Source organism: Pipistrellus hanaki (assembly GCF_964339955.1).
Source record: "Pipistrellus hanaki genome assembly, chromosome: 9".
NCBI classification, from domain to species: Eukaryota; Metazoa; Chordata; class Mammalia; order Chiroptera; family Vespertilionidae; genus Pipistrellus; species Pipistrellus hanaki.
Genome location: NC_140511.1, coordinates 56723782 through 56742550, shown reverse-complemented (window position 1 = coordinate 56742550; position 18769 = coordinate 56723782). Strand labels below are relative to the sequence as shown.

Below are 18769 nucleotides of genomic sequence, written 5' to 3'. Positions count from 1 at the left end.
TTTTTCCTAATTCATAACTTTCAAGAAAAGATGTATTTCTAGACACCAGAAACATTATTTGAATACATATTTTTCGCAGAGTTGGACTTTCAAATCCACAAAGGTGAAGTGACCACTTATCACAATGCTGTGAGAGGGCTTAGCAAACATAAACTCACTGCACCAGCGGAATTAATATTATTTGACAAGGTAACATAATTCTGAGACAAACGCATTAAAATCAAATCCCTGTGTTGCTCCCTCCTCAGATTTACAGCATGAGTGTGCAGCTACTAGCAATGGGCTTGGTAATCCGGAGAACTCTATTAATGTTTGTGTTTTATTTTGCTTTGAAAATAGCTTCAGTCTTTTTCTAAAAGCTGAGTACTGGTTTCTTTATTTGCCTCATGGAACTAAAAAACACACACAAACAAACAAACAAAAAAACAACCAACACACAAATATTACATGTATAAATTCCCATTGTAAGAGATGCAAACAATACTGAATACATAGCAATAAGTGAATTCTATTTCTCTCTCTCTCTCACACACACACACACACACACACACACACACACACATACTCGCAAGCACCTCTGAGGAAGATGGTGAACAGTTTGCATGTTTCTAGTGCCTATGCATTTGCATAAATATATGTTCAGATATTTTAAAATAATGAATTATATATGTAGAATGCTATAAGTATTGTCCTATAAATTGATTTTATTTACTTTTTTATTTCTTTTTTTTCTCCAAAATATGTCTTGGAGATCTCTCAGAATGCATGTGTGTGTGTGTGTGTGTGTGCGCACGCGTGCACACACACATGCATGTATACATGTATGTGCATATATATACACTTAAGAGCTTCTAACCACTCTATTCTATTCCATAATACACAAAATAGATTAAATCATTCTGTTACTGATGAGTATTTTAGCAGTTTCTAGTTTTTGATGAATACAAATGCCCCAAAATATCACTGTCTGCATGTCATGAGCATGTGCTTTTTTAGGACACATTTCAACCGGTAAAACCAATGGAATCAAGAGAATCCCTACATTGCTCTTTAGATTCATAAACAGATAGGCTTTGTCAAATTACCATTAGAAAGGTTCACCAATTTAAACTCTGTTACGTATGAGGCTATTTACCCCAAGATCATCAATAAAATGAAATCAATCTTTTCAAACTATCCTTTCACCTAATTATTAATATAGTGAAGTAAGTCATTATTGCTCTCTCATCATCAGGATGTCATCTCTGTAGACGATAATGTGCTGTGTGTCATTGGGCAAGATATTTAAACTTTCTGTGTCCCAGTTTTGTCACCTCTAAAATGAGGGTAAAAATAATACCCAACTCCAAGGGTCATTTTCTCTTTGGGGGGTGGAGCTGTACATTTTGCCTCTTCCAATGTGATTGTGTCTCCTTTCCCTTTGGTTGATTTAGTCACTTAACACTTATTTAAGGAACACCTACAATATGCCAGGCACCCTTTCAGTTGCTGGGGACAGATCAGGGAGACAAGGCCAAGTGGTCATTCTTGTGGAGCTGACATCCATGGTGAGACAGACAATGCATAAGCATGTAGATGTGCAATATTCTATCAGGTTGTATCAGCAAAGAAAAAATGAAGTAGGGCACAGAACTAAGAGGTAATAGGGATGTCATTTTTAACAGAATGGTCAAAGAAAGCTCCTGTAATGGATGATACTGGGAGAAAAAATGAGCCTGGGGGTTGAGGGAACAAAAAGCAAAGTCCTGAGACAGGAATGTGATTGGCATTTTCCAAGAATAACATGGTCATGAGAGAGGAGTGAAAGGGAGAGAAAAGAGAGAGGCTGAGAGGACCCAGGGACCTGATGCTGAACCAAAGGGAGGAGTTTGTATTTTATGCTAAATGCAAATGGGAGCAAGGGCACTGATCTCTGAATTTGCTGAGCTGCTACAAACACAGGAAACAGCTGAAATTTTAGGCTCCTTCCCCAAATAGATGCCTCGAGTGTGACCACGAGCAGTGCCCACTTGCTCTCTGAGCAAAGCCTCGCATGGAATGGAGGCAATCAGAACATCCTTCACCAGCTCAGGCCCAGAGGCAAAGCTGAACAGCCATCCAATTGTGGGACCATGCCCCTGACCTGCACGCACACCTTTTTCATTCAACCCAAAAGGTACACTCAAGGCATGTCTCCTCTCCTCTGATGCACAGTGCCCCTGCCAGCTGATCAACCAGGAGCAGGAACCCTGACCATGCAAAGTGTCGAAAGCACTCTGCACATGAGTACTGAGAGCCCAGGTAGGGTGGCAGCTCACAGTGTACCCCCCGGGCAGCAAGCCTACCTCTGCAGATGGTCCCGTTCCCCACATAGCCTGGTTTGCAGGTGCAGCTGTGTCCTCGGACAGTGTTGGTGCAGATGGCATTCTCATCACAGTTGTGCTGCCCACTGCCACATTCATCGTGCTCTGTACACAGAGGGAAAAAGAAAGAGAGACACCTTTATTTAAATGGGGATCACTGATATTGAAAAAATTAGTTGGAACTTCCCAAATAGGAATGAGAATGACTATAGTCCATGTACTGGGACGTTACTGTGTACAATCAGGTTTCTCTGCTTGATGTGGTTGAAATCTCGATGACTCTAAAAGATGATGTTATTCTCCCCACTTCGCAGGGAAAGTGAGTGAGTGTCAGAGAAGTCAAGTGACTTATGCAAATCAAGGATTGATGTGTGCTTCTCTAAGAACATTGCTTCTTCCACGTTCTGTGAAGGTTTCTGCAAAGGCTTCAAGGCAGTGGTGCTCAACAGGGGGCCATTTGGAGTCCTCTTTAACCCTTGAAACATTTTATGGTGTCTGGAAATGTTTTCGAGTATCATCATTTGGATACAGGATGCCATAAAACCTAACGGACAGAGGCCAGGGATGCTGCTAAGCATCTTCCAAATGCACAGGAAAGCCCACCACAACAAAGAACTCATTAGTGTAAGATGTCAGTGGTACCAGGGATGGGAAACCTTTCCTCCAAGGTTATAAAAAGACACAAACCTACATGAGATTCTATGGCTTCTTTCGAACAGATGAGACTGGAAAGGAAGACAGTTACATACTCTGGCAAAGGAGCACTGACCGAAGATTGGCACTGGTCTCAGGGAATGTTAGCCAGGCCCAGCTGTGCTCTGAGTAGAAAAGCAATTTACTCACAAGACACTCTAAGGCTTTCAGCAGTTTAATTTTCCATAGAACCCATTTACATAGGGTTCAGAATTTAATCTCTGGTTTAAATGTGTAGTACTATGGTTATATACAGGGTGGAGCAAAAGCAAGTTTATAATTGTATAGAAAAAAATATAATAATTAATAAATAATAATACAAGAATATAAACTGTGTTTCATGTACTCACAACTATAAACCCACTTTTGCCCAACCCATATATTCAAATAATGGTGACATCCTTAAACCACAAGATGTGTTATTAGGGGGCAAGATCTAACAGTACACCATGGACCAAAAGATTCCAAGGAAGAAATCAAAATTTCACAGACAACTATACTTTCTACTTATAGTTAGGAAGTTTAAAGCCATCTAAATTATTACTTTGGAAATAAATAAATAATACAGGAAAGGCTATGTCCTTTAATCTCTTTAACATCTGCTAGTATAACATTCAAGAAATTTTAAGAAGAAAAATCAAGTAGGGTTATTAAATCATAAAGGTTCTAAAGTAATGTAGAAGTTTCAGGTAAAAAAAAAACACAATAAAATAACACTAATTGAATAAAAATTAAAATCCAATACAATTTGTTAACTATCAAGCCCAGTTCGATTGATGCAGAATACAACTGAAATATCATCTATCTTCATTAGTTTTCATTCTAAATTTCATAACAGAGACCCAGAAATGAGCTGTTTCAGTCATACAATTAAACTAAAAGCACGCACATTTGACTGGATTTAACAACTTGGATTTTTCCAAAGGAAAGTCTTCTTTAGGCCTCAAGACCAACCGGAACTGTCAGTGAGAAACGTGCACAGGTTAGCAATCACTGGGAAAGAAGGAGATTTATGAGCACACACTTCTAACCTGTGCTACAGACATTTCCAGCACACTCCCAAAATAGCATAACCCTGTGGAAGTCTGACCAAATTTACAGACCTATCAAGCACCTGATATGGGCAGCTGCAGTACCAGATGGTTTTAGGAATCAAAAAAAAGAAAAGAAAAGGTCTAAGAATACAGAGTTTGACTCCAAGAGCTTTCCCACCTCATTTAAATTCACTTAAAAAATAATTATTAGTGTCTGTACTGGGAACACAAAATGAGTAGATATGATCTCAGCTCACGTGAACATTTTAATAGGGGCCACCAGATGGACATATGTAGCACCAGAGAAGAGAGATAAGAGTTAAAAGTGGGTGACCTTACAGTTTATCATACAAACAAAACATATTTCAGAGTCAAAGGGGGTTCTGCTAGTAAGTATATTAGAAGGGATAATAGGCACATAACTCAGGATGACCTAAGCAAACCTGCGAGTGTGGTCACGCCAGATAAGAACAAAGATGGACTAAGAATTCATTACAGGAAATTTCTAGGAATAAGGAGAAAAGGCTTCTTGTAAAACACAGTACTTGAACTGGTCTTTAAAAAATAGTCACGATTTTATTACCCAGAATTGTCCAAGAAGGGCACTCCAGAAAAAAGAACAGTGTGAAGAAAGGTATTGTTTTATGCAACATTCCAATCTATATCTTAGTTTCCTGATATATACAAGTGTGCATAATAATAGAATTTATCTCCTGGGATGGTTGTAAGGATTAAATTACTACAGCAGGTAAAATACTTACCACAGCACATCACAACTAGTAAATGCTCCAAAAGTGTAAGCTATGTTATTATCACTATTGCTATTGCCATTACTACCACTAGTAGTACCACTTCTATACCACTAGTACTACCTACTACCATTACTACTGCAATTACTTGTGAGGAGACTTCATTGTTGGATGGTGGTAAAAACTGGTTTAGAAAACTTTCTCTTTCCTTTAAGGCTGATAGTTCAGGCACAAAGGCTGTGAATAGATATGCTTTTGAAGACAATTAAATTAGAATGCCTCTGAAGATCCAAGGAAGTTATTTGCTTAGATTCAATTATGGTCCCCAAGAAACAAGACTATGGATTGGGGAGGTAAAAGATGTATGCTTAAGATTGTTTATGTGTGACCCGAGTTTCGAGTGTCAAACCTCTTAGGACAAAGGGTAATGATGATAATAATTACTGTTATGCTGGCTAATATTTATTGAGCGCTCATGAAGCACTGCCATTGTCACGTAGTTCCTTGCTCCTTTCCCTTTTCTCTTTTACAGGGTAGCTAAGAAGGACTCTAACTAATCCACCTCTGTAACATTGCAATCAATTGCAATCAATAGCCATTGTCAATTAACACATTGTTTTCCTTAGAAAACTCATCAGGACCCACACAAGCTACTGAAACAATCAATGCAGCTATGGCTGCAAATGATTCATGCATAGGATCTGGCTGGTGTGTAGCTTTACTTCGTTCAAGGAAATCTCTTTTGTATTTTAGAAACATTACAATAACCTCACTGGGATATGCCAAGCTGGTCTACCAGTCACATTTTACAGATGGAGAAATTGGAATTTGGAGTACATTAGAGGCTTTTTTTTATAAGTACATAGGTAATAAGCTTTAAGCCCAGAACTCAAACTCCCATCTCCTCATTCCTTCTCTTGCACTCTTTCCAAAACCCCACTTAGACCACAGTGTAGGTCATATTTACTTAGAAATAATTGAATTAGGAAACTTAGAAGAAAAGAGCTTACAAATAAAATAGAATCAGATAATGATATGTTGATGCTTATTTACAACAGTGATTTGTGGGGGGAAGAGAAAGAGATGTGTTTCAGAAGCTCTCTTTGAGGTAGGCCTGTCATTTCATTAAGAATTGCTAGAGACACAGTCCCTGGACTGTGAGAAAATATTTACAAAACATATATCTTATTAGTGCCTTGAATCCAGAATATATAACGAACCTTTAAAACCAAGTCAAAAAAAGATAACCCAATTAGAACATAGAAGAAGTATTTAAATAGACAAATCTCCAAAGAAAATAGACAAATGGCTAATATGCATATGAAAAGATGCTCAACATCTCCATTAACCAGGGAACCCCAAAGCAAAACCACTGAGCAACCACTGGAATGGCTATCATTAAAAAGACAGAGTAAATATTTATAAAAATGTGGTGAAATTGGATCCCTTGTGCATTGCTAGCGGGGATGTAAAATATTCGGGAATACTATGTCAGTTCTGCAAACTATTAAAGACAGGATTCCCACATGTCCCAGCAACCCCATTCCTAGGTATATACCCAAGAAATATGAAACACATATCCACACAAATATTTGCACACTGATGTTCATATCAGCATGATTCACAATAGCCAAATTGTGGAAACCACCCAAATATACAACATCTGATGAATGCATCAAGAAAATGTGATAGTAATATAACAGGATTCAATAATAAAACAGAATGCAGCACTGCCACATACTACAACTTGTATCATGGATTAACCTCAAAAACATTTTTTAAGTGAATAAAGTCAGTCACAAAAGATCATATGCTATATGATCCTTTTACATAAAATTTCCAGAATAGGCCAATCTATAGAAATAGAAGTAGATGAGTGGTTATTTAGGACTAAGCTGGAGAGAATGGGGTACGACTGGTAATGGGTACTATGATGAAAATATTCTAAAATTAGATTATTATATGGTTGTATAACTCTGAAAATATCCTTAAAACCACCAAATAATATACATAAAGGAGGTGAACTTTATGCTATGTAAATTACACCTCAATAAAGCTATTAAAATTATTAAGGAGAAAGTTATGAAATAAGTTAACACACTAACCAGTGTCATGTTTTAGGACAGTAATGTAAAGACTCAGTAGAAGTCATTCTTAGATTAAATGATCTTACACAAACGAGGATTAGAAATGTTAGTTATTACCAAAACCGGTTTGGCTCAGTGGTAGAGTGTCAGTCTGCGGACTGAAAGGTCCTGGGTTCGATTCCGGTCAGGGGCATGTACATTGGTTGCGGGCACATCCCCGGTAGGGGGCTGTGCAAGAGGCAGCTGGTCGATGTTTCTCTCTCATCGATGTTTCTAGCTCTCTATCTCTCTCCCTTCCTCTCTGTAAAAAATCAATAAAAATATATTTTAAAAAAAAAGAAATGTTAGTTATATCTAAGAACTACGCCATACTTCCTTAATTGAAAAACAGCATTTATTTAATAGCAATATTTTTGAGAAAAGTAATTATGTATAAAATGTATGCATCAACTACAAAATGATCTAGTTTCTTAAATGTGAAATCTGAAAATCTTTGCCTTAAGCTCAAGAACATATGTTATTTATAATCCAACACAGTGCTTGAATTCAAAAAACAACTTCCTAAATCAAAATAAATACTACTCTTGCCAAAACTGGTTTGGCTCAGTGGATAGAGCATCAGCCTGCAGACTGAAAGGTCCCAGGTTTGATTCCAGTTAAGGGCATGTGCCTTGGTTGGAGGCACACATCCCTAGTGGGGGATGTGTAGGAGGCAACTGATCAATGTTTTTCTCTCATCAATGTTTCTAACTTTCTATCCCTCTCCCTTCCTCTCTGTAAAAAATCAATAAAATATATTAAATGAATGAATAAATAAATGAATGAATAAATAAACAAACAAATACCACTGTAAACACCCTACTTGCCAGAATGGACAACTAAAAATCATTTATTATCAGGCTCCTTTCCACCCCACTTTGCCCTCCACAGGAACCCACTATGGTCCAGGGGGTCTTAGAGGAAAGCTTGTGAGAGAGCTGTTTGATTTTTACACTGGTTATTGACTTACTCTATAAATAGTAGTATGAAGCCCTACTAATTCCCTGTTAAACTCAGGTGTTGAGATTTTTGCCAAGAGCAGGCCCTCTAATGTCAGGGTCCTGAATTTTGGGGAGTACCACAAATCCATTCTCCCCACTCTGAGAGACACTATGTAAAGAACCTACAAATCTCCATCTTCACTCTCCTAGGTCTAAGCTACTTTAGACCACTTTTGCCTTCCAAACACAAAACACAAAACCCCAGTTAGCACAGTCTCATTGAAAATGTGGACTAGTTCTTTCAATTGGCCAAGAAGCTTTGAGTCCCTGGGAAGCTGTCCTTGAGTCTAAGCCTTAAAAAGGGTGATGGGCAGAATGATAAGGTAATAGGGTTGCAAAGAAGAAGGTGGGGATGGGGTTGAAGAGTGGAAGGAAACTAGTTCCCATACTTCGTGTGTGTGTGTGTGTGTGTGTGTGATTTGTATAATATAGTTTTCAATTTTTATTATACTGTATATTCATCTTTTCTCATTTTTCCACAGCAGTAAGGAACAAATCACAAAGTAGTAAGTCAATCAAGAGCTTTTCTTCTCCGATATATAGTATTATGTTTTAAATATGGCAAGTTATTTATAGTATTTATTAATCATCTATATGTGATAAATGATACATCATAGAAAATCTATAAAATATAGGTTAAAATATTTAACAATTATTTACAATAGGGGATGGATACAGGATAGTGTGAGGTACTTACACTATTTATTCACTTTGCACTATTTCTATTCATTTAATATTTTAATTGATTTTTATAGAGAGAGAGGGAGGGATGGAGGAGAGGAGGGAGGAAGGAACAATGATTTGTTGCTCTACTCATTTGTGCATTTATTGGTTGACTCTTGCATTCTGATTGAAACTCAATCTTGGCGCACTGGGACAACACTCTAACTAGGAACTTTGTTAGTCTCTGAGTCCAAATCCAGTGTTGTCACTTGCTGACTTTGAGCCCCTGAGTTGTCACTCTAAAATGGAAGCAAGAAGAGTCATTGCACAGAGCTGTTGAGAAGATTAACAGAGAGAGCTTGGGACAAGTGTCTGGCAGTGTGCCAGACAATGGATTCAGTGACTGTTAGTTTTGTTCCACAGGGACACTTAGAAATGCATTACTAAACTACAAAATTAATGAAAAGCAGAACTATAGTGCATTATCTCTTGGGTTTCTTTTAAAACACCTAGTCCAATAGGAATATGCAAAACAAGAATAAAAGAAAGAAGTGAAATTGTTGTTTAACTGGTTTTGTAAAATGGTCACATAAGCATCCCCCAAAGTGACCCTTTTTCTGAGGCCCTTTATCTCTCTACTAAGAAGAGGTTGGTCTGTGTTTCTTTTGGTTTCACGACCACCCAGAGGAACTCAGAAGAAAACCAACTAAACATAAAACACAGCAAGAAAAATAATACTGCGTTTTCTTTATCAAAGAAGTTTGCCATCTCCTTTAGGGAATCTTGGCACGAATGTGCTATTTTTTTCCTTTTCTGAAACCCCATGATGGTGCAAAAACAAATAAAAGAAACCTGGGAGAATGACTGGGACAAGGAGGAAGGTTATTTTCCTCCCCTTTTACCAGTGGTTGTCAATCCTTAGCCAAGTGCTCTGAAGACCAGTTGATTTCTGAGGTCCCAAGGCAGATAGAATAAAATCAAAGAGAGCACAGAACCCTGAAAATGTGCTAGGCCTATCACCCTGCTTTCCCATACATCCTACTGAATTCTTTCTCCATGTTGTGGGGAGGTTGAATAGTGTTCCCAAGAAAAGGCATGTCCACTGAAACCTTAGAGTGTGACCTTCTTTGTAACAGGGTCTTTGCAGATGTAATTAGTTAAGATGAGACCATATTGGATGAAGGTGAGGCCTGTAGCCAATGACTGTTGCCTTTATAAGAAAAGAAACACATGCAAAGATACACAAGGGAAGAAGGCCAGGTGAAGATGAAGCAGAAATGGAGTTCTGCTGCCAAAAGTCAAGGAAAACCAGGAGCCACCAGAAGCTGAAAGAGGCAAGAAAGAATTCTCCCCAGAACCACCGGAGGAAGCATGGCCCTACTGACTCCTTGATTTTTTATTCTGACCTCCAAAATGTGATGGGGGGAAACTTTTGTTGTCTTAAGGTACCCTGTGTGTGAAAATTTGTTACGACAATGATAGGAAGCTAATATATCAACCTCACATATAATTTCATACCATAAGGTACTGGGGAATAGAGTAGAGGCAAGGGGCCATGAGGGACTTCCTGGAGGAAGAAGCATGAAATGTTAAGATTGACTGTGAGTAGCCAGGCAAAATGAGGGAGGGGATCACCTTTGAAAATGACTGATTAGATGGAAAAAGAGAAAAACTTAGTCCAAAGATGGGGAAATTTCCCTGGCTAGGTAGCTCAGTGGGTTAGAGCATCATCCCAATAGGCCAAGGTTGCTGGTTCCATCCCTGCCCAGGGCACATACAAGGATCAACCAATGAATGCATAAGCAAGTGGAACAACAAATTGGTATTTCTCTCTCCTGCTCTCTGTTGCCTTTTCTCCTTCTAGAACAGACATGTAAAAAGAAAGCAACTCTCTTCAATAATAGGTAATTACCTCCCTCCCTTTGAATCCTGGCTGCCTTTACAAAGTGCTTATAACCAAGGGAATGTGACAAAGTGTATTGCATGATTTCCAAGGCAAGGTTAGAAGCTAGAAGCTTCTCAAATGCTCATTCTCCACATGCCCTATATCTCAGGCGGTTATTTCTTAGAACCCAGCTACCAAGCTGTGAAAAGCTGAGGACACATGGCCAAGCACAAGTCCATACTCCAGTCAGTGGTCCCAACTGAGCTCAACCCAGGCACCAGACATGTGGGGGGGAAAGCTTCAGATTGTTCCATTTCACAGCTGTCTTGAGTCTCCCCAGTCCCTGAAGTCTTCCCAGCTGAGGCCCAGATATCAAGGATATAGCAGCCATCCTTGTTCGACCCTGTCTGGATTATTCATCCACAGAATTGATAAGCATAGTAGACTGGTATTTGTCCTACACCAATTGCTGGCCACTACACAACAATCATAACCAAATCAGCATCTTTGGCTCTGAGCCCAGGGCCTAGTGAGAATCAGGAGCTCTAAGAGGTCTTGCAAAACTATGGTGAAATACAATCAAAGACTGTGTGTGTTCCTCTGAGACAGCCTTCCATCTTAAAAGGGAGGTGGATTAACGATGACTCACTATCTGTCAATCGTTTCATGCTGTCTTTATTCTGCAAAGTCTTCAGTTATCATCTAACATGGACAGACCCTAAAATGAACCCAAATGAAGACAATTTTGCAGCAATCAAAATATATTTTCATCAACATCAGCTAAATGATTGCCCTGAGAACTCCAATGCACATGTTGATGGCACTGTCAAAACCTGTCACCAAATTTTACATCCAGTTTCCTGGTTGAAGCTGTCTGATAATGCACTCATAGGAGAGGAAGTAGAAAGTCATAGTAACAAAACCAAAGGATTTTCTGGAGAGTTGATAGGAGGCCAGAGCATAGATGAATGTCGCAGACAAGGTCCTATCCTAATTAGAGGTGGAGGCACAGGGCAAAGTGCCATGATGAGCTAAGGACACACAGTCTCAGGTTAAAGTCTCAATTATGCTCCCGAATGACTTTGTGAACTTACATTTGTGATGGGTTATTCCTCACACTGTTTCTCCTGGAGTAAGAAAGGCTGGATAAAGAGTAAATTAGATAATATGTATGCAATGTTATTCAAATATTTATCATGCACCTGCTGGGTTTGCACCACTCCAAGCTCAGAAAGCAAGATGGTGAACAAAGATAATTTCCCTCCCATTATAGAGATCACACTCTAGCACTGTAGTCGGGGAGAGAAACAGCAAATATGCATGCAAAGAAGTGTGTGATATAATTTGAGGTAGCAATAACTAATATGGGGTAAAAGAAAGCAAATGAGGGGGTGAGGTGTGCTGAGGGTACTAAATTAGACCGTGGTCTGGGCAGTCTTCTCTGACAACATTGTAACATAGACTTAGATGAAACATCTAGGCAGAGAGAATGTCAAGAAAAAGGCTGGAAGAGGAAAAAAGAAAAGTCAGGAGGCCTGGGTGGCAGAAGTAGAGTGAGGAAATGGGGTGATGATAGAAAATCAGGTCTTCCACGTAGCTATGGGTCAAACTAAGGAGGTCTTTTTAAGCCATCGGGATTGTATTCTCAGTTCAGAGGGAAGCAATTGGTGGGCTCCCCATCACCTTCTACATGAATTGCTTAACACAGCGCCCATCATATCACAGCACAAGATGAATAAGCAGTTGGGTTGTCACATTATTATGGACCAATGTCAAGGTAGGACAGCAGAGACACCTTCCCATCCTGCAGGTCAACCCCACATTCAAAGTGAGCGATAGGATCAGAGAGTGTAGGGTCTGCAGACTCCAAGTGGGGCTGATATTTTGGGCCAGACACACAAGATATAAAAACAAGGAAACAAAAAAAAGTCTGAAAACATGTCAGGCATTCTGCTCTCACCCAGACCACATTATTCTGTTCTCCATGAAAATCCAACTTGGGAAGTGACAATACGTCATGCAAGAAAGTATTATTATGTGCTTGTGACTGAGTCACTGAATAAACTCTGAACTTATTGAAGCTATGACCAGGCCTTGTTTCTGCCCTTCACTTACAGCAGCCTCTAATCATATGTGGCTATTGAGCTCTTAAAATAGGGCTATTCTGGATTGAGATGCCCTCCAAGGGTAAAATACACACTGGATTTCAGGACTTATTTCCATAAACAAGAGTGTAAAATACTGCGATGTTTTTATATATCAAAATAATAATATGTTGGATATACTGCATTTCACTCATTATATCTAATTTTCTTAATGTGGCTACCATTGTGGCGAACATTGTATATCTATTGGACACTGATATATCAGGTGCTCCTTAAATGTGGGAGCACATTTAATTCTTAATTCTTGTTCTTTTAATTCTTAATCAGAGATGACAAATTAGCTTTATCTTGAAAGCCAGGTCTGTCTGACTTGTGATTGCCTCAAGTGCTCTATTAGAAAGCAAACAAGTCCCTAGCTTGCTGGAAAGATTGCTGGGGTTGATTTATAATATTTACCATGTATAGAAGAGGAGAATGAGACAGTCATATACAGAGTAATGATCATTTTTATATGGGAATAATAATACCAATAATTTCCTGAGACTGCATTGTGCAGTGGGCATGTGGTAGATATTTAGGCCTGCGAGATATTTTCCAATCACAATTATATTCCATTTTTCAAAACCTTGAAAGGTGGTAATTACCATTCCTGTTTTAACTATGTGAAAAAATTCAGAGAGGTTATTTTCCTAAACTAACTAATCACCAAGATTAGGATTCGAACTTAGAGTAGCATCTCTTCAAAGCTCACACTCTAATCACAACTTGCTGGGACCAGATAGGACATCCTAACAGCAGAACTCCCTGGAATGCTGGGATCTCCATCCAGACAATATGGATCTCTGTCTTTTGCTCGCTCCCAAAAGGTGGTGTTTGATTTATTCCTTGACTGGGATCTGGGCTGCCCACTTTTTGAATATAATATAATTGTCTCAGTGGAGTGCACCCTCAAGCCTTTTGCCTAATGTAGAAGGTTAGTCTAGGCCAGTGGTCCTCAAACTTTGGCCTCCATGAGGATAGAGAGCTATTGAAACACAGACTGATGAGTCCTACCCCTTAAAAGTTTCTGAGGCAGATGGTCCTAGGTAAGGCCTAAGGACTTCAATTTCCAACATGATCCTGAGCAATGCTCCCAGATATTCTTGGGAATACATCTTCTGAGTCATGTTTTGAATGAACCAATGTCCAACTGAAGCAGAATCTTAATGGTGGAATCCAGACATAAACATTTTTAAAATCTCCCAGAATAGATGTGAAGGTTGAAAACCACTAAACTATCTGCTCCTTTTGTTTAATCCTCTTTCTACCTGTTCCAAAAGATAAAACTGGAAGAAACACACACACACACACATAAAAAAACAACACACAAACCCCACTCAAGGGAGGGGGCCAAGCCATAAATGTTTCACTGTAGACAAGCACAACCTCAGGACTGAGCTCCTGCCTGAGTAGTGATAAGTGGGTACAGGGTAGTCCGGAGGCCATTGGACATGTAAGGCAGCAGGAGGCAGAGCCCCTAAAAATGCCACTGGGCAGCTGACATTCATCTACCCTATAGCGATACTTTAATCGTGATTAAAGTTCAATATGGGCTTAGTCTCTGTCCTTTGCTTCACTGGAGAATGTTCCAATGTGAAGTACACTGACATTATAACTATCATTGGCTCAACAGGAATTAAATTGGATGGAATGGAAATCATCTACATCTGTGAAGCTCCCCAAGGAGAAGGCCCAGTGCAGCTTGCACATAATCCTATAAAATCTACAAAGCCAAGAATTTCAAGTATAAACACCATGATATTTTTTTTTCCATAAAAGTAGGGCAAATCCTAGGACTCCAGAAATCTGATATTGACTTCTCCCTCTGCAGTGCCAAAAGTAGAAATAGCTGACGATCTCTAAAACCTTTCCTTTATATCTGTCACTCAAAAAAAAAAAAAAAATCAGAAACATCAAATGACTTCTTATCTGTGAAATGTTCTGGTGTTTGGTAACTTTCAAGAAGTGCAACTTAACACCACCCAGCATCTCCTGGACACACAGTCCTGAAACATTTCTAGCTTAGATTCACTTACAGAAGAATTTCCTCCCTCTATAATGACATTTCCCCTCTTTTTAAATGCTTCTTTATTGCCTTGTGGCTATGCCAAAGATGCTTAATGGATCTAAAATGCAAACACATTCCCAAATATTTATTGATTTGATTTTTCAAGACTTCTGAAATGAAATGCCTTTTATTTGCATGGTTCCCTCTATGGGGTCTGCATTCACACCCAATCCTTATATAGTTCTTGAAAAATGACCCAATTCCCACCCATTTGCTATATAATACTAGTATATCAAGAGATACTTTCATTCCTTATTTCTGGTTGACTTGCTATTACTGAATTTCATTTTTTAAAATTTCTTTATTGCAAATTTCAGTTTTCCTGTCCCACAGCCTTTTAAAAAAAGAAGCATATTTTGTAGAAAGCAAAATCACTATTTGCAACATTAAAAGTTACTCCGTTTACCTATCCAATCTTAACTTGTGGATTGTCACACATTAGTAGTCAAATAACCAGATTTGCTCCCCATATGTCATGTTAGAAGAGAGCGATAACAAGAAATAAACTGTCAGGATATGCAGTAGAGTCATATTGATTTTCATTGTTTAAATATTACAAATGACTACCACTTCTTAGAGATAAATGGTTTAAAAGCTTTGAGTGAAAGACTTGTAAAAATCTCAGTCATTAAAGACTACAAGATATCCAACTTACTCTTCTTTGGACTGATATATTTTGTGATAAGTTTGCCCTATGAGGGAGAAGAAATAGCTCAAACACTAGACCTGATGTAACTGCTGTTGACTACCAGCTGCTGCCAACCTTTTGGATCTGCAGACCACCCATTTATGAACACTGGACTAGATTATTTATCCAAAGAAGTATAACCACGCATCTAGTTTTAAGTTTCTGATAGGCCTAGTAGCAAATCTAAACAAACCTCTATTTGTAAAATCTCTATAGGAAGCATCTCACTTATTTATGTGAAAATGTAAATAATGAAAATCAATTATAATAGCTTTATGTTGACTTTTCATTACATACACATACATGCAGCGGAAATGCTACTGACCTAAATGAAGCAATACTTTACAAAGCAAACAAGGCAAATAAGTCTTAATTTTATCTATTCAAATTTACCTCTGCAATTGTATATTTAATCAAGATTCACCATAAATATTTGTGAAATGTTTAATCATTAGCAAATAGTAGGATTGGAACATTGCCATCCCACTTAGTGAAAAGTAATACACCTTTTAAAATACACAAAATTTGTGTTAGGTGAGGTATGATAATTATATCCTAGACAAATAAGTGATTCCTCCATTTTATCCTCAATCATATTAAGTCAATATCATTGTGCTTACATTCAGACATTAGAAACAAAGGATGCAATTTAAATTGCATCTCTAAGATTTGAAGTAAAGAACCATAATTACTGGCCCATAAATAGAAATAAGAAAATGCTATGAATATAGAACATCGAAAAGGAAAAACATTATACCATTATTTAGTACCAATCAATGGAATTAATACCACTTATTACTCCAACACTTTCCTGTAATCAAATAGTGGTTCATGTGTAATATTTTGCCTTTTTCCATACATCTATGACAACCTAAAAAGTCCAATTGAAGTGTGTAAGTTAAATTATAACAAGAGGTTGCAGCTGAATAATACTTCAGTTAAAAAATAAAAGTTAAGACATAATTTCATTTGCTTCTCAGATCAGTGCCATAGGAAAGACCTTATTACTGCCCTCATTTCGCCTGGGACCACAACCCAAGTCTCCTGTAAAGCTAAGGATTTATTATTCCTATTTTATTGATGACCAAACTGAAACTCAGCAACATGAAAGAGACTTATCTAAGGTCACACATTTGGAAAACCAGAACTGACAACCAAAGCTACCTGGATCTAAATCCCAAACCAAAGGCTTTCTTGCACTCAAAGACCAGAGGCAGTGTGTACAAATATGGATCTTTGTGTATTTTTTCCCTTCTCTCAAATGGTGTCTAATACAATTGTTTATCCATATTCCTCAGTTCCTAACTAGGTCTCCCTAGAGCCAACAGGGTTTGCAACCCTGGACGCCCAAGTGATGTAAAAATGAAACTTACTATCCTCCAATAAATAACATTACTGTTCACCAAGGATATTGGACATAAAACCAAACACATTATCCTCTCCTTGAAACCAATCATACTACATTAGCACGCAGAACACTGTGCCGCTTTGGTTGCCACAGCTCAATAAGACTTAACTAGACTTGGAGAAGGTCCAGGGATAAGCAATTAAAGCATCCTAGGAGATGGAAAAGAATGTCTTAAGAGAACAAAGTAAAATCAATCAAGACCCTTAAGTTTACCAAGATAAATACTGAGAGCTGATAGATTCAGAGTCTGCAAAAACATGTTTTTTATTTGTTTTGTTTTGTTTTGTTTTTTCCATATAGCACCCATTTCCCCTTCCCAATGGTATCTAGGACTCCTTATGGGAGTTTCAAGTCCTTCGTCACTAGTATGTGTGTAGTAGTGGTAGAAGGGTAATTCCAGAAACTTCCTTCCTCCTACAGGATCTTAGATAATTTGGCCTTCTTTTTTATTTTTTTTTTAAATGTTTTATTGCCGAAACCGGTTTGTCTCAGTGGTAGAGCGTTGGTCTGCGGACTGAAAGGTCCCAGGTTCGATTCCGGTCAAGGGCATGTACATTGGTTGCGGGCACATCCCCGGTAGGGGGTGTGCAGGAGGCGGCTGGTCGATGTTTCTCTCTCATCGAGGTTTCTGGCTCTCTATCTCTCTCCCTTCCTCTCTGTAAAAAATCAATAAAATATATTTAAAAATAAATAAAATAAAAATGTTTATTGATTAAGATATTACACATGTGTCCTTATCCATTCCCACTGCCAACCCCCCCACTCATGCCCTCACCCCTTGGTGTCTGTGTCCATTGGTTATGCTTATATGCATGCATACAAGTCCTTTGGTTGATCTCTTTCCCTTACCCTCACCCTCCCCTACCTTCCCTCTGAGGTTTGAGTATCTCATCAATGTTTCTCAGTCTCTGGATCTGTTTTGGTTCATCAGCTTATGTTGTTCATTATATTCTATAAATGAGTGAGATCATGTGATATTTATCTTTCTCTGGCTGACCTCTTTTGCTTAACATAATGCACCCCAGCTCCATCCATGCTGTTGCAAATGGTAGGAGATAATTTCTTTTCATAGCAGTATAGTATTCTATTGTGTAGATGTACAACAGTTTTTTAATCCACTCATCTGCTGATGGGCACTTAGGCTGTTTCCAAATCTTAGCTATGGTGAATTGTGCTGCTATGAACATAGGGGTGCATATATCCTTTCTGATTCATCTTCCTAGTTTCAGCATGCCCCATAAAGCCAAAGATAAGTCATGCTTCATCGTTGATACCTTAATGTTTTCTTTTTGCCTTTTTAGTCCTCTAATATATAGTTTCAGCTTGTTATACTAAGTCTCTTTTAAAATAACCTGTATGGTTTCAGTCTCCTAGGTGGACCCTGATTGCAAATTTTAGTGGAGCCTATTTTCTTCAGTCTAACTGCCACAGTCTGAATCTCCACCACTTCCTAGTTGTATAAAGTTAGCTGGGAATTAGCTCACCTCTCTGTGTCTGAGTGTTCTCATGTGTTATCTTGGGGTAATGGTAGTACCTAGTCTATAAGGTTATTGTGACAATTAAATGACTCCATATATGAAAGGTATCAGAATAATGCCTGACCCATAGAAGTAAAATTTTGCTACTATTCTCACAGGGTGAACCATACACTCAGAAGCCTCTCCCCTGCGGTGCACTAGAAGAGATGAGGATGGTAATTTAAGGTGTTGCATGTTTTCTTCTTTAAATAAAGAGCTGAGGTTGCTGTAATCCTTTTGTGATCCAGTCAAGAAAGTGAGGGCACTTAGCTTGCTACAGCTGAGAAAAAACAAAGGAGCAAATGTCAACAAAACTAAGCAGAGACACTCTCCATCTCTAATTTTATAAAAATGGAAGCTTCTGAGTATGTCGTTCGGAGACAGTAAGAGAAGAGGTGTAATTCCCCAGCTGTTTTCTTAAATTGGCAGGTACTTACTGCTAATGTGACAC

General features: G+C 38.4%; 1 protein-coding gene across 2 annotated transcripts in view; it reads right to left on the bottom strand.

The window, feature by feature from the left end:
- NELL1 (neural EGFL like 1) overlaps window positions 1–18769 on the bottom strand; it is a 630963-nt gene that overhangs the window by 251445 nt on the left and 360749 nt on the right. For both annotated transcript variants that reach the window (XM_084895301.1, XM_084895300.1), the window contains exon 14: window positions 2325–2447. In XM_084895301.1, the coding sequence (XP_084751427.1) occupies window positions 2325–2447 (123 nt within the window). The remainder of the gene's footprint in view (window positions 1–2324; window positions 2448–18769) is intronic.